The sequence below is a fragment of the Poecilia mexicana genome, unplaced genomic scaffold (assembly GCF_051168715.1).
Source record: "Poecilia mexicana isolate PSO_F unplaced genomic scaffold, ASM5116871v1 scaffold_16, whole genome shotgun sequence".
NCBI classification, from domain to species: Eukaryota; Metazoa; Chordata; class Actinopteri; order Cyprinodontiformes; family Poeciliidae; genus Poecilia; species Poecilia mexicana.
The window spans coordinates 1,186,991-1,203,967 of record NW_028263385.1 but is presented as its reverse complement, the minus strand read 5'-3'; the positions used below and the strand labels follow the sequence as shown (position 1 = coordinate 1,203,967).

General features: G+C 37.6%; 3 protein-coding genes across 4 annotated transcripts in view; 2 read left to right on the top strand and 1 right to left on the bottom strand.

The window, feature by feature from the left end:
• The first annotated feature begins 2,229 nt into the window (after positions 1-2,229).
• On the top strand, positions 2,230-3,557 carry LOC148154896 (asialoglycoprotein receptor 1-like). The gene is made up of 4 exons (XM_088014030.1): positions 2,230-2,729; positions 2,975-3,120; positions 3,214-3,311; positions 3,407-3,557. The coding sequence occupies exons 1-4, from the start codon at positions 2,492-2,494 to the stop codon at positions 3,555-3,557; spliced, it is 633 nt and encodes a 210-aa protein (XP_087870156.1). The 5' UTR covers positions 2,230-2,491.
• Positions 3,558-5,558: 2,001 nt separating this feature from the next.
• Positions 5,559-9,146, bottom strand: gpatch4 (G patch domain containing 4). Its single transcript, XM_014969106.2, has 8 exons — positions 9,050-9,146; positions 8,354-8,432; positions 8,213-8,286; positions 8,048-8,140; positions 7,469-7,588; positions 7,277-7,389; positions 6,730-6,780; positions 5,559-6,494 (listed from the first exon to the last, which is right to left on the bottom strand). Exons 2-8 carry the CDS (start codon positions 8,430-8,432, stop codon positions 5,858-5,860), a joined length of 1,167 nt encoding a protein of 388 aa, XP_014824592.2. The 5' UTR covers positions 9,050-9,146; the 3' UTR covers positions 5,559-5,857.
• Positions 9,147-12,331: 3,185 nt separating this feature from the next.
• The window catches only part of pear1 (platelet endothelial aggregation receptor 1), a 60,133-nt gene continuing 55,487 nt past the window's right edge, over positions 12,332-16,977 (top strand). The window contains exon 1 of one of the 2 annotated variants that reach the window (XM_088014284.1): positions 12,332-13,766. The gene's annotated coding sequence lies outside the window, so the exon portion shown is untranslated. The remainder of the gene's footprint in view (positions 13,767-16,977) is intronic. The other variant, XM_014969105.2, reaches the window with a different exon arrangement.

The following is a 16,977-nucleotide window of genomic DNA, read 5'->3' as shown; positions in this document are numbered from 1 at the left end:
TGTCAGGAAGACAAAGAAATTGCAGTTTCAGTTACAACCATCCATTGAGAGGGGATAGTTGGCTGAGGCCTCGCAGCCTGACAGGCACCGCCAATAGGATTATCTAGACTCCAGTGCGCCGATCGCCACCAGATGTTTTGTGTATTTTGTGCACTGCTACACACACTGGTGTGGAAGTTAGATTACATCATTTAAGCCACGCCCACTCAGAGAAGAAAATGAAGATTATTGGGTGACTCCTCCAACTTCTCCCTGCGTGTGATACAAGATTGAAACCATGTCCACTATCTCTTTATAACCACATGTAATGTTTAAAAGCATAAAGGAAGTCCTCACCAATTACTCACCATAAAACAGGTAGTGAACATAACTTCTTTGTGGAAGATCGGTTTTTGGACAAACTTTACAGACTTGCTGCTGGACTTTCACTGAACTTGACTAAAGACAATTTGGAAGATTCACCAAATGTGCCACCTAGTGGACAAACGTGTGAATGGGTTGAGAGCATCATGACGCCAATGGGATGGCGGTCCTGGAGCTCCAGCGGTTGCCGTGGCCCTGAGCTGTATGAGGCTGCTCACAGCTTTAAGATAGATTGTTTTTGCTCAAACACAGGTTTTACAGCAAGAAGAAATGTATATTTGCAAAACTACATTTTATAGTTACATTTCATGCTTTGTGCAAATGGATCTGTCAAAGGTCTACAGGTTTCCCTCCAAAATGCATTTTTACAGCAATCAGTTCCTTAAAATACCGACTGACAGCGTCACATATTAGTTATTAGAAACTTTGAAAATACCTTTACCACTAATAAAGTGATCAGAGTCAAAAAGTTTGCTCTCCTTCATGGGATGCAATGAAAACTTCTCTTTACTGTTTTATCACCTTTGTTTTTAAATCCATGAATACAGCAATGCCTAGCAATCGCTGTTCTTTGACATTCGACCAATGAAGCAGAAAGCTGCTTTCGCCTATCAAATTGGCGACGGGATACCTGGATGAAGGATGTGACAACTACGTATAAAATATATGCTATTCTATTCTACAACTCCCTGCTGCGCTCATGTCACTGTACCCATGCATGCTAATAAAAATTGAGAAGACATTTTGCTTCTGTGTTCATTTAAAGTCTTTGTCAAAGTGACAAAGGATGATTGTGGAGAGATGCTGCATAGTGGTGTATGCGTTTGGGTAATGCTGCATGGAGTTTTTTTCTTTCTTTTTCAAATTTTACGCACACCTTGTTGATGCATTGGATGACAGTAGAGACAGGAATTCTTTACTACGGTAAAAGCCTTTCCTGTCATTTTAGCATGCAGATTAAAAGTAGGTAAACAACATGACTGATGCAGTCAGTAGCGCCTGCAGCTGTACAGACACACCACCTCAACAAGGGAGTCTCCATCCCCCACGTCCCGTGGACCACACGGGGTAGGTTTTGCTTTCCTGTCTTTATTATTTAGTTTAATTCGTAAAAAACAACAAAAAACACAACACCAACAAAATGCTCATTACCCACGTGTGGCCTGTATTTGTGTGGTTCAGATTTGTGCTGGTTTTGTATGATATGCATATGATGCATGTTGGAGGTGTGGTTGCGCTCTTGCGCGTCAGGTGCAGTGACGGTATTGATGCAGTGTTCATTTTGAAGCTAAAGGAGGAGGAAATATTGGCAAATGAAGCACCCTCCATTCCTCTGGAACGCACTTTCTGTTTAATGTCTTTTCAAGATAAACAGTTCAATCCAAGTTACAAAGGTCCAAGTCAGTTCCTAAATCATTTGTGAATTTATCGAGACAAGTCATTAAATGTGTGACTTGAGTTTGAATCAATTTAAATGACGACTAGTCCAAACTTTGCTTTTTTGTCATGCCAAATTTTTTATAACACACCTGTCAGATATCAATAAGTTCAATCATGTTAGATAACGAATGTCAGAAGATCAGGAAAAACCAAATGTGCTGACTCCTTCAGAATAGTTTGTTTAGTTCCCTTTTGCTAAATCGAAAGCTGTATAAGTTGGATAACACAGCCTTACTGATCCAGTGGGCATTGTTCACCGTATTTAATTTGGTCAGTTGAGCAGAACCGGTTTGGCTGTACATGTGGTGTTGTCATTGGCAGCTATTTTCATGTTAACAAAATTCAACAAATCTACAAGAGCATTAACACTTTCAGATTATCAAAAATAAATGTAGTCTGATTGAAGGGAGATTTGAATAAAAATAAACTTGTTAAAAGCAGAATTACATTAAAGCTTTGGGTGAAATTTTACTTTTGGACTTCAAACTGGTCGTTATCCAGCAGGTTGTTGCTAAGCAACCAAAGAGTTGATGCCACCAACATGTCCGTCTTGTAATCTGTATGAACTAATAATTTCCTATGAAATCTGTTACTGTTCTTTAACTTAAATATTTTACAACAATAAATCTTGTATTGTATTGATTTTTCCTTTATAATCCGTTTCCTCTCATTTACAGCCGGTTGGAAAATGAACCAACATGATGAAGCCATAAAAAAACACTCAGAAGAGACGGCTGATCTGGGGAAACAGACTGAAAATCTGAAGACTGAGAATGAAAAATCACAGAACGAAACTGAGAAACTCAGCAGACACGTGGAAAACCTAAATGAAAAATCACAGAACGAAACTGAGAACATGAATCAGAAAATCCAGTTGATCCAGAAATTCAACACCTTTCTGATAAATGAACACTGCAATGGCAGTGGTGAGTGTCTAACTGAGTCATTTCTCTAAACATCCTACATGGTTAAGAACAAATAAAGAGCAAAGTAAACGTTTCATAAAAAAACAACATACGATAAAATAAATGTAGCTCATTTATAATTATAACTGACAAACAAGAATCAATAAATATTGATAAAATCTTAGTGTAACAGTAGAACCATGTTACAAAGGGACATTTTTTTTAAATATTATTTTTAAATTAGTATAATTATTTTCTGTCTCCAGAGTGTCTGCTGTGTCAGACAAGTTGGACCTTCTTCAATGATTCATGCTACTATTTCGGTAATGTTCGGTGGACCTGGGATGAAAGTCGTCGGTACTGTTGGGATAAATCTGCTGATCTGATTATTATTAATAATCTGCAGGAACTGGTGAGCTCTGACACCAATTATGTTACAAATTCAGATTTTAAATATGGGATAAAACTCTGTTGACTTGATAATTTTCAATGTTGTAATTAACAGAAATTCATTTATGACAACATGAAGACTTTCCACTGGTTGGGGCTCTATAGAAGTGGGAATAACTGGTATTGGGTTGATGGTCGTATCGACACACTAAAGTAAGAGATTTCACACACAGAAAAAAAGTAATAAGAAAAATAAATTAAAAACATCTGATTTTACACTTCCTGATGTTTGTGTTTCTCATTTTAAGGTTCTGGCGCCCGTCTTACCCGATCTCTGATCATGACTATGCAGTCATGTATCGATATGCGAATCTCACAGCGAGCTGGTACTCAGTATCAAATACATACGCACGCTCCCCCCTCTGTGAACAGAAAGCCTTCAAAGTGTCTCTTAATTAAATCTGTTTCTATTTCCTCCTTTTTCTGCTGCAACTTTTCCAGATCAACAAATTTTATATAAATAACCAGAATTTTCTGTCAACTTTAACGTGAATATATTTAATTTTTATTTTCTGATCATTTCACTATTCAGTCAGTATAATTGTGTTTTTACACATCTATACTGTTGGGTTTTTTTTGGAAAACAATCCAAGAACTAAAATAATTTAACTCAGTATATTTGGATCTACTTTTTTTCATAGAGTAAATGTTAATTACAGTGTGACATTTTTGCTGGATTTGCTTTGCTGATACTTGATATTTAAACTGTTCATTAATGACATTCTTAGTAATAATACATCAAGTTTATTTAGAGCTATTAAAGTCTGTTTCCATAAATCCTTAAACAATGATTGTTCTTTACTTTGATTCAGTTTGATTTGTTTTATTGTCCCATTTAGTTAAAGTGATGCAAATTATAATAGATTTTTATAGTTTGTTTTGTAATAATCCTGATGACAGAAACATTTATTGTTTTCATGTAAGGCTGTAAGTTTCAATATTTGCCTTATTATAAATAGTTATTATTGATCTCCACGACAAAAATGGACAGGATTGTAACCAAACTTTGACTTAAGATAAATAATTTGCTTGTAACTGAAAAATACTTTTGATAATTAAACCAAGCTTTTCTATAATGAAGTCTTTTATCTTAATATTTTCTGAAATAACAGAATTTAATAAAGTTTTTCATTATTTATTGTATTTTAGTGTAAAGCCGGGGTTCATAAAGCACACGGAGCTTCACATAGAAGGGGTTCTTTATTCTCAAAAAAAACGTGAGTGTAAGAAAAATAAAAGAATGAGATTCAATATATGGAGAAATAAATGGCCCGTATTTCGAACGGTAGAAAGCTTTAGCTTCAGTGAAATGGCGGGCTTACAATGCGGTTAGCACTCAACAGAGTAGAACGCAGCTTCACATAAAAGCTGAAATCGAACAGCATATAATGGCTTACACGGCTGAACAAACGGCAGTGGCACCTCTAGAAGAGGACAAACAGAAAAACATGACATTAGCATCATCTCTGTAGCTTTGTCCACGGAAGATAATTCAGTTCCAACATTAATTACCGAACACTTGGATTCTTTTCTCATGTGGCCATAGAGTCTCTTCTCCACCAGGTCTCGGATCAAAAAATGTCCTTCTCTTCCGTTTTACCAGTTAGTGCCACAGTACATAAACGAGGTTTTTTCTACTTCCGGTAATTTTAGACCTCTCTGTAACAACAGCACCACATGCTGACAAAAACAAGAATTACAACCAGTCGGTGAAATAAAAGCAAAACATGGTTTACAAAATACATTTGACATGTACCCATTTTTCACCTGGTTACATTAGTTTGAAATGTTTTTGCCTCTGATTGATTTCTGTCACTACATGATTGTAATCAGCTAGTTTATGATTTGTTTGCTTGTTTTAGCTTCATAATTTTTATCTGCAGATAAAATAATAAAACTCATTTATTGATGTCGTGTTTCAGCCTGTCTGGGTCCAGATCTGCCTCAGAAAACTGGAACCTGTTTGACTCTGACTGAGGTTGGATCGGGTCGGGTCGGTTCCCCTCACACACCAACAGGCTCCAGCAGAGACAGACTGAGACTACAAACAGCCCTGGACTTTGACTAGGCCGGCCCACAGGAATCAGTACGCTGAAAGTTATCAACACCTGGCACAGGTGTTATAATATTTATATACAATATTTAATCATGACACAAAAAGGCATTTAAACTAAACCAGCACTGATGCCGATTGTGGATTATTAATTAATGGGTTTTATTCCAGTCCCTCATTCCAGTTATAAAAAAAACTGCATCTAAACCTGAATAAGCAAAAAAGACTAGTTTTTATGAATCCAGTTGATCATATTTTATAATCAATCTTATTAATTTTTGGTGGAAATGTTGCTAAAACAAATGAGGTTCATGCAAATTATTGATGCTTAGTGAGGACAAAATTAATTTCATCAGAAAGTTTCACATTTATTTCATAAATCTAAACAATTTCTAGATGTTTCCATCAGTAAAATTCTGTTTTCATTCATTTTAACTCCAGATTTCATTCTGATGATTCGTTAAAAATCCAGGAAACAGAAAAAAACCTGCAGAGAAAAGCAGCTTCACTTTCTACCAGCAGAGATAAAAACCATTAAACTGGTTCTGAAGGTTCTGGTTCTGAAGGCTCTCTCCCGTTAGCTTGGGTCGGGTTCAGGTATCAGAACCGGACAGTAGTTCCAGGTCTACAGGTCAGAACCGGCGCCTCAGTTTGATCCACCATCGCTCTTCTTCCTCTTCTTCCTCTTCTTTGGAGGAAGCTCCTCGTCGTCGGCAGGTTTCTCCATCACTGATTTGTCCTTTCTGCTTTTTTTCCTTCTCTGCATCTCTGTTGCCATGATAACCTCTGTTTTCTGCTGGGATCTGTGATCTGATTGGCTGGATTCTCCAGGACTGCGCCCAGTTTCTGCAGGGTCAGAATCATGCTGAGCAGATTTCTTCTTCTTCTTTTTCTTCCTGTTGCAGTCAGAGGGAAGCGGCTCAGTTTCCTCAGCAGACGGATTTCCTCCATCTTCTTTCTGATCCTCAATGTTTCCTCCAAAGATCAGTTCTTCTTCTTCTGCCTCTCTTCTTCCCTCCATTTTATCTTTCCTCTTCTTTTTCTTCTTCTCTGCTTGAAAACGTGTTTCAGGACTTTCATCACCGTTTAGTTCACCACAGCTCTCTGTGCATTTCTTCTTCTTCTTCTTCTTGTGGTTCGTCTCCTCCGGATGAGTCGCTGTGTCACAAACTGCTGGAGAACTTCCTGTTTGGTTCTTTTTTCCATATTTGGTCAGGAACTCTGCTTCCTGCTGCTCCAGTCTGGCCAGCTTGGCGCTCATGGTCAGACCGTGCCGCGCGCCTCTGAAGCAAAACAACAGGATTTATAAAGAAACGTTGGTTAATATGGAGCTTCAATCTTTTACAGCAGCGATTTGAAATTAATCTCTGAAATTTTCTAGAAGAAACTTCAAAAGCTGAACAGTTTCTAAATTTTCAGAAATTTTTGATGGAAATTCACTTCTTCTATCTACTGTGGCCCTAAAATGCTGTTGTATCCTTCAGGATTTGATCCATTTGGTTTTAATTTTCAACTTACTTGTGAGCCGTTCGTCCTCCACAAACCTTCATCAGATCAGCGTCTGAAAGTCTGAAGAAAAGAAAAAGATTAGATTTTAATCTGAAAACCTGAAACAGGAGTAATTAATTAAAACAGTTAAAACCCAGACATCCCATAAATAAAAAGGTATTTCTGGGTTTTATGGTTTTACAGCCTGCCGTAGTTCCAGAACAGATTCAATTCATGTTTTCCCTTTAAACTTGACACAAACATCCTGAGTTTTTCCTGTCTTAGTTTTTGGTTTTTGGATGTCTGGATTGTACTTAAACAACACCCCTGAAGAGTTTCTGTTCTGCTTAAACTGACTGAACTCTCTGATGTTTTCATTATGTTGCTGATTTCAGCAGCAGGAAACCAGTCAGGATGAAGGGAAAGATGAAAACAGCATGATGGGGAAAACGTCTTTCATGTTGTTACTGTTCAGAGTTCTGTGTCAAATTCTGAAGGAAAAAATAATTTATTTCCATTTTAATTTTCCACCTGAACTGGAGATGAACTGGGATTCAGTGGTAATGAAAGACTTTACCTGGTGCTGCTGGACAGATCCAGTTTCTGCTCCTCTTCCTCATCTGAGCTGCTGCTGTCTGAACTGGGGGCCTTCGGCTCCGGCTCCTCCTGACCGGACAGCAGCGTGGCCGACTGGAACAGACCAAGACGTTTTAACCCTCTAACGTTGACCTACGACCCCGGAGCTCCGCCCCAAAGACAGAACCTTTACCTTCACAAAGCGGCCGTACAGTTTGGATTTGTTCTGCAGGAATTTCCGAGGCTTTTTGTTGGAGATCGCTCCCTCCTCTTCCTCACCTTCCTCAGACGTCTTTTTCAATTTGATTCCATTCTGAAGGAAACAGAAAAGTTTTCAGACTCGAGTTGGAAGCAAAATATGACAACATATCAAGTTCAAAGTATGTGTATATATATATATATATTTCTGCCAAGAAAGTCAGAAATTTTGAGATTAATCTCAGAAGTTTTCTAGAAAAAAAAAAAGGAAATTTCAGAGTTTCAAAGGGTGAATATTCCATATAGAAAAATTTTGAGTTTTTCTAGCAAATTTGTGACTTTTCAAACTCAAATTTCCACATTTTTTCCTAAAAATGTCTGAGCTTTTTGGTGGAAGTTTTCAGCCTTAATGCGCCATTGTAACAAAATGTTTAATCATAGTGAGGCCAGGTTTTCATTCAGATTTCAGCAGCTGATGGGGATAAAACATGAATAATCTCAGAAATCTACGGCGCTCTATAGAGGACATGGGGGGAACTTGTTGCCTCCAGGTGATGTGTGACCTTTGACCCACCTGGCCGGCCTCCACCTGCAGACTGGATGAGGCTTTGTTGAAGACGTGGTCCCACCAGTGGAAGCTGAACTGCTCTCCTTCCCTGTGGCCGATCTGAAGGAACAAACAGCTCCTCGCTCTGATTCCTGCAGATGTTTACAGACCCAGAGCTGCTGGTCGACTCACCCCTCCTTTGTCACATTTGACCTTGACCTTGATGGCCTCTGATATGCCGTTCTCCGCTCGGCCAAGTCCTTTACCTGGAGAGAGAGCGGACCCAGTAAGAACCAGACTGGTGGTTTCTGGTGGTTTGGAAGTGGCTCTCACCGCGTTCCCAGCCGTGACTCAGGAGCAGCTGCTCTGCAAACTTCAACCCTCGGCTTTTCTCCTGCTCAGCTTCAGCCATCTGAGCGAGAAAACCAACGAATTAAACACATTCACAGCTGAAACTGCATCTAAGTTAATCTGTTTAGTTAGTTACTGCAGAACAAACAGCAATCCGAACATTTCTGGCACCAATATTCACATCAAAATAGGAAAATCCAACCATTTTCTAGGTACGTTTTCAAACTTTTGTAGCACCACACAAACTAAACTTTCAGAATCAAGCGATTTGATTCACAAACAATTTTACTATTCAGTCAAGAGATTCTGCTTAAAGACCGTGTAAACAAACAGAACATGTCATTTCCATTAGTTATATTTCTAAAAACGTCGCTCAGTTTATTTTTCAGTTATTAATAATCACAGGAGGCTCCGGAGGTTTGAGGATCTCTGCACTATAAGACCTTCACGGTTTGGATAAAATGCTTTTTAGTTCAAACAGCAGCAACACGTTAGCTTTAGTCAGTTAAACTGACAGTTTTAGGGATGAACTCAGAGCTTTACCCTAAAATATAAACCACTGACGTCATCCAAACATGTACGTCATAAGCAGCATCCAATCAGATCGCTGCATTAATCCCGAAAAACTCAACAATGAAACCGGTTCATGTTAAATCGCAGAAGAAATGTTTAACGGACCTTTTCTTCACGTTTTGTTTTGTTGAAGTTTCCTCACCGGTGGCTGGGAAAGACCCACGTGTTTCCTGAATGAAACCGGAAGTACATTTCTTCTTCTTCAAACGCCTGGACGCTTTACCGCCACCTACTGGAATTCACCATGAACGATCCCAAATGTAGAAGAAAGACAGATATTTGTCCAAATGTGCCAAAAATTATACTCAATTTATGGTTAAAAACTAGCCGTTCAAGATATTTCGATAATAATAAAATATCTGAATATATGTAAATATTATTAAATATATGAAAAGGCAACTCAAGTACTGAGTAACTGATGATAAAATGATTTAATGTTTTTAAAAACTAATATAGATAAATAGGTACAACTATTTATCTATATAGATAACAGAATAGTTATGTGCAGATTCTGGCATTTTGAACACGAGAATAAAAAAGTTTAACAGTTTTCTAAATAAATTTGTTCCAACATCAAATTTATGAAACAAATATTTATATTATGGGATGCCGTTTGTAAAGTTACACAGCTAATTAACAACAATAATTCGGTTTATTTGACATGTCATAAAGAACAAAATGTGCGCCAAAAAAAGTTTGTGGTGCATTTCTATGCTAAAGAAAAATATATAAAACTTCAAATATTTCACAACGAGATATTAACTCAGAAAGATTTGAGAAGAAACTTGTAAAAACTCACAGTTGAAAAACATATAAAAAAGATAGGTGAATTAAGTTTGTGATCTTACAACAAATTGTCAGCAGGTGGCAGCATTTCTCACCAAAAAAAAGAAAGAAAAGCACAATATGTGGATTGTCATCTGACAATTAAAATTGATTACTGCCTGCCTTAAAGCGTGTTTTACTAAAAAAAAGTTCAACTAATCCACCTGCTTTGTTCTCTGTCTGATGAGATTATTTGAGATGCACTGTCAAAATGAAAAGCATTTTGTGATTTTTCAAGAAAATAAATATAATGGTTTATTATAGATAAAACTCACAAAAAATTTCCAGGGTTAAAGCTGCATTGTGTAACTTATAAAACATATAGGCTATGCATATATTTTTACATATTTATGATGTAATAACAGTATATTACGAGACATATAATCTGTGAAAAGATCATTCTCCTCCATCTCATCCCTGAGCTGAAGAATTTCTTTCTGAAAAAAGAAATTGTTCCTGACCAAAAACAACCAATCAGAGCTAAGAGGAGGGGCTTAGCGTTGTCAGTCATCTCGTATACTTGCTGCTAAATGTGCTATTAGAGAAGAAACACATTACAGTTACAGGGAAAGTATTTCTGAAGCATCATCGGTCAGAATGCATGGACTGGATCTTTAGCATTCATGACAGACTCTGCTAGCTGTAGCAGGGTGTGTTAGATTGATTAGCGTTATCAATCAACATCATGTACCTGCTGCTAAATGTGCCAGTAGCGAAGAGACAGCTTAGAGCTACAGGAAAATGTACCTGCCATTATCAGTTGCTATGCTAACTAGGTTTAGCAAGAAGGGGAACAGAGGAGGATGATTAACAGCGCTAAGGCCCGCCTCCTTGTTCTGATTGGTTGTTTCAAGTTAGTATTGGGAGAAGGCAGAGGAGCTTGATTTTTTTAGAGATTGCCTGTCTCATATTATAATGTCATAAAATGACAGTTTCAACAAATATGTAAAAATATATTTATATAAAAGTTACTGCAGCTTTAAATGTTTTTCTTTTATTTTTATGTTTTTAGTTGGAAAGCCGACCGCGTTTATCTGCTCAACCAGCAGAAACCAGTCAGGCTGAAATGTTTCCAGGATTAGGAAATCAAGCTAATCTGAATGTTAGGAATGAAGACAGTTACACCCAGAACGGCTGAGCTATGGGAGAACGTCTCTGAAACCAGTTAACCCTACTGGGTCATTCTGGGTGTCTGACAGGAAAAGAACCAGCTTCCTCCTGACTGGTGTCCATACTGGGAGGACGTTTCCTCCTGACTGGTGTCAGTCCCAGTATGACTGGTGTCCATACTGGGAGGACGTTTCCTCCTGACTGGTGTCAGTCCCAGTATGACTGGTGTCCATACTGGGAGGACGTTTCCTCCTGACTGGTGTCAGTCCCAGTATGACTGGTGTCCATACTGGGAGGACGTTTCCTCCTGACTGGTGTCCATCCAGGTTGTGTGTCAACATGGAGGGAAGCGCGCTGTTGAAGCCGGCCCACCGTTTGGGAAGGTGACGCCATGTCAGTGACATCCGTCACGCCGTCTGGGTGAAGAAGATAAACACTTCAAACGATTCATTGGTTTTGACTCAGTCAGTAAAAATCTCCAGACTGAGAGCAGAAAAAGAAAAACAGAGTGGATTATGCCAAAATGCTACAAAATATGTAAACAAGCTTTTATAATGTTTCAATAATAAAATTTATTCTATTTAATTAGTAAAAATGCTGCCTCATACCATCTGATTTTAGAGTTCTGTGGAGGAAAACTTTATTATTTTATCATTATTATGACTTTATTCACAGATCATACAATTTTTCATCACAATCCTCTGTTTCCATTATAAGAAAAAATTTAACTATTTGTAGTAATAATATAAAATGTAATTTCATTCACAAAGTTCTTGTGTTTTTTTTCTTTTTACTGACAGTTAATTTGGTCTTTTTCTTGAAAGAAATGTTTCCATTTCTTGCTTGTTTGAGACACAAAATGAGCATCAGAAATAAGGTTTAAATCAATTATTCTAAGATTATTTTTTAAGACTAAATAACAAAACAACTAAAGATTTGATGAAAATTTTAAGGTAAAAAAATTAAAGTATTAAATTCCTTAAATTACTTTTGCTTTTCTTTCATCAGTTTCTCTTTAATTTTCTTGGGCTCCCACAGCGCCCCCTGGCAGTCCCTTTTTGAATAACACTGAATTGAATCCACAGCATGGAGTCCCAGTTAACCTGAGCTGGTTGGTTTGGGAGTCCAGTGGGGGAAAAACAATCCCAGTTAGAGGAAATTTCCAGTTAAAAAGACAAGACTCGTTTTTTGGTTCTAAAGATAAAAAAAGACCTTAGAGGACAGATGATGCCTTCAAAGACATGTCCGTTCCCAGGACATTTCTGTATTTTCTGGTTCTGATCTGATCTTCATGTTTTGGATTATCTGGAAAACTGAGACTCTTTCCACCTTTAACCTCTTTCCACTGTTAAACTTCAAATTAAATGGTGGAAACTTTAAGCTCTTTTAATTCAAATTATGCACAAATTGGAGAACTTCCATCATATAAAATCCCAGCAGCCGATAATTTGTATTTCTGTCACCAAATGTGAAAAACTACCATGGGTGTAAATACTTTAGCTGCTGATGTTTCCTCCTGTTGAGCATGTTCTGGTCAGTAGAGACGATTAAAGAGCCATAAAGATGCCACCGACTGCAGGTGAAGTTTAATAAAGTTTATTCAAAGCCAACAGCAGCAGGAAACATGGAAACATAAATCCAGAGTTCAGATAAACTAAAATGACAAGAACATAAACTCAGGACCTCACAGAAGATCCGACCCGGGAGGAAAGAAACAAACCTGCGACTAAAAACGAAACGATGGCAAATCATAGAGAATGAAAAAAAGAACAAACTTATGCAAAAAAAAAAAAAAAAAAAAAAACTCAGAAAATTTGAAATGAAACACAGAGATTTCTTATAGAAAACAAGAACATTTCTCAGTTTGAAAAGTTGAAAATTTGCTAGAAATTTTTTTTAGATGAATCTCATAAATTTCCTTGAAAAATCCAGGAAATTTCTGAATTTGAAAAGTTGAAAAATTGCTGCCTGGAAATTTCAGAATTTCCAAAGGTAGAAATTCTCAATTTCATAACCTAATTTTTTTTTTTTTTTCAAAAAATTTCAGGGATTAATGTCAAAATTTCTGAGGGTTTTTTTCTAGGAAATATTTGGTTTTTCAAACTTAAAACTTTCTTTTTTTAAATTTTCTCAGACTAAAAAGAGTTTCAAAAGTGCAAAATTTGCAAGACAAAAATGTACATTTCACAGGTGGAAGATTTTCGAAAGTCAAAAACATACAATTTTGCCAAAAGCAAAAAAAACAAAAAAAAAACCAACTCAATCTCAGAAATTGTTTTTTTTTTTATTTTATTCATTTTTTTTATAACATTTCTGGGTCAAACGCAAAGACTTTTTGTTTTAGAGGAAATGTATTTTTTTTTCTATCTGCAATGACATAAATACACCCTCGTACAATCAGGAGAAAAAAGAGCCATAAATTTATGTAAAAGACGAAAATATTTATATAAAACAAAAATAAACTTATTTACCTCTGAATTATCCTTAGCAGACATGATTTTCTTCTTATTTTGTAAGTAAATGGCTTTTGTTCACCTATCAGAGAGGAGCTCGTCTGTTTTCCAGGTATTTTCCCAGCGGATCATTTATTCTGTAAAAACTCAGAGATAAAAACAGTCAGACCTCCTTCTCCTCTTCTTCCTCCTCCTTCTCCTCTTCCTCCTCCTCCTCCTGTCAGCCCCCCTCTTTCTCTCTCTGGCTCCCCCTCAGTTCCCTCCCCCGGTTGGATGCTCGGCTCTATTTCTTTTCACTTCTTAATGTTTACTCGGACTTGCAGCTTCTTTGACACCGAGATTCGTTAGAAACCGGAACCGAACGGGCCGTTTTGTCCTCGGTTCGGTTATGAACTGAGCTCCTTCCGACCCGGGCAGCTGTTGGCCGACTTTAGGTGAGTGAATTAAATTTTTTTTAAAGCGAAGTGAAGCTGAAATGTGTTGTTTTTATTGTTCAGCGTGAGGTCAACGTTGGCTGCTTTACTGCAGGAGAAATTATGGGAAATAAAAACCAAAAACTGGGAACTTGCTGAGCGGAAGAAACGTGATGCGCTGGCAGCTTTTATTTCAGTAGTTAAATAACCAACTACAGCAGGAAAACCCTAAAATAAAATGCCTTCACACCGAAATGGATTTGTTTAATCTTTAAAGTTAATTACAAGTTATAATTGTAATTTACGGATTTTGTCTTTATTTACGGTCGTTATGAGTTATCCTGTCCAGCTGTTGTATTATAATGGACTGGAAAAGCCTTAAAACTGAAAAATGGGCTTTAACGAAGTTTGACTCTTTAGATTGAACCCAGAGAAACTGTGAAATCGTCCCATCAAACAGTCCGGCAGTGATAAAAATGCTCCAGCTGCTTTTTGGCCAAATGATGGGTTTAAATCTGTTTAAGTGCTTGTTTAAAGACGCGTCTTTCACACCAAAGCGGGATTCTTTGCACTAGCTTTTTCATTTTTATTGACTTCATGCAATCTGCTGTGGACTTCCTGGATGTTTGGATTTGACTTTATTGTTTCTAAAACTGTTTAAATTGAGTATTTGATTGGTTGTTAATGTGATTATTTTATCCTTGGACCGTACTTGGATGAATTTAATTGATCTAATTGAGTTCAGACTGAGCTGATTCAGAACCAGAGCCTGCTGAAGAGTTTTTGGGGTCCATTTTCTACTTAAGTGAATTGAAATTGTTTTGAAAAATCCTGAATTTGATGTTTTAATAAGAAAACTATAATTTATTTACTCACTAATTTACAGCTACATTACTGTTATGAGACATAATCTGTGGAAAAAAAAATTGAGCTCCTTTGCTGTTTCCCAGTCCTTACCAGAAACAACCAATCGGAGTCAGGAGGCGGGTCTTAGCACTGTGTGCTATGCTGCAGCTAGCACCTGGTTGTGAATGCTAAGGCTAGTTAGCAGAGCCACTGATGACGGCAGATAAACGGTTTTTCTGTTCTTTCTCCACCACTAGCACATTTAGCAGTGACTACATAAGGATGATTGACAGCGCTAAGACCCGCCTCCTGGCTCTGATTGGTTGTTTTTGATGCATTTCTTCAGACGGCAGTAGAGCTCAGGGAGGTCTTAGAGGATTTTGATCACAGATCATCTCCTGTCACAACATGGTGAGATGTTTAATAAATATGTAAATCTGCAGCGCCCCCTGTTGGCTTGGAGTGGGCTAGCATGTGGTTTAATTTACACTGATATGATTTAGTGCTCTATGTAAATAAAATGAATCTAGCTGCCCCCTGTAGGCAGGTTCAAGGTGCAAATCTTAACACTGCAGCAACAAAACATGACTCGGAGCCCAGAAGTGGAACATTTTTAACAGGGTTTGATGTATTTAAAACAAAACAAAAATAATTTGGACTAAAAAATGTGATTAAACCCCATCAGAGGTGGAGGAAACAGGGATGGGAGATGTAAACCGTAATGTTTGTCACAACATTTGGGATAATATTACAGAAGTTAAAATAAGTTTTAAAAAATTCACTGTAATTTACTTTTTTGGCAATAATTGCTAAACTCGACAGCCAGAAGTAAAATGAAGACCAGTGGATTAAAATCACTCATCCTTGAAACATGAAAATGATCAGATATATTTTCTCATGACTCACAGACAGACTTGATGCTTTCATTACTGTAAAAGTATTTCCCTTAGTGTACTTACTTTAGTTAAGAGTGTTTAAAGTATTTCTGCTTGATTTGATTCAAATTTTATAAACAAACATCAGCATGTTTCATTTTCAGTGACAGATAAAAATCTGAAAAGTGTGATGTGCTTTTGTTTTCAAACCTCTGTGTCGTAACTTACTGAACTTCCTCTGAATCTGCAAATACAGCTCCAAGTTTTTTTAAACTTTGTTCTTCTATTTCTTCACAAAACAGCTCAGTTTCAGTCTGAGGAAAATAATCCCCACTGCATGATGCTGCCACCACCTTGTTTCATCGTAGAAGTCATATGTCCTGACTGTGCAGTGTTCCCTTTCTTACGTGATTACAGTTGTGCAACTTGAGTGGATTAATTTAGGAGTATCTCAGTAAATACAAAATAAAGTAAAAATACCAAGAATGTTTTAATCGGCAGTAATAAGTACATATAAGAACAATCAGTTTAATTTATGTTATTAAAAATAAATTATAGCATAAATTTATATTTTTAAGAACTCTTTCTGAAATTAGGAAGCAACATGGCTGCTCTTTTAACCCTTTAACATTTTTTACCAGTGTTGTTCTGAGAAGTAGCTCATATACCGAGCTCAGCAGATCTGCAGTTCCTCCAGGTGTTTGCTAATTGCTGCTGGCTAGTCTGAAGGAGCTGAGTGGAAGCTCGAAGCTTGGAAACTGCAACTGTGAGGAGGAGCAGTGCCCCGAAGGCGGGGCTAAGTCCACCCAGGCGTTTTGTTCATCTCAATGGTTGCCATGGAGATTAAATCATTCTGAAACATCCATTAAGAATCAAGGTAACACTCCATGTTGGCAGGTTTTTGATGAGGGGCTAAAAGTACAACATGATAAAAAAACTCAAGAAAAGAGTTAATTTTACTTAACACTGCCCCTTTAAAAATTACATTTTATTTTCCTTCCATTTTGTTTCCCTTTAATTACCTCTATACAGCTATGATTTATTCTCTAAACAGAAGGTTGGTGGTGTAAGTCCTGTGATCTACCTGCTTTATTTGGGATGTTATTTCTGCGCTCAGTCTCTCCGGACCTCCACAGTAAATGTTTCTGTATTTTTATCGGTGTCTGTCTCAACTTTTCTCATTGTGTTCTGTGATTTTCTGCCTTTCCCTTTCTGTGTTTCTGCCGCTTTGAAAGCCTCTCCAGATCCGAGTGTGACTCATTCACGCTGTCCTCTTCTGCCAAGTCTCCTCCATCGATTAATTGCAGAGGAAGTGGCTGGGAGTGGGTCCGCCGCTTCCTCCGCCTCTCCTCTGCCCCCGTTTGCTTTTCATTAAGCCGCTCCGACTGGGTCCAGGTTCTGGAGCGAGCCGGGCTCGTGAAACGTGGCGGCTGTGTGACGGTGACTCAACCGTCATGAGCTGTCAGAGAAGTTAAGCAGAAGAAAACCCGAGTGGTTTCTGCATCCTTGGA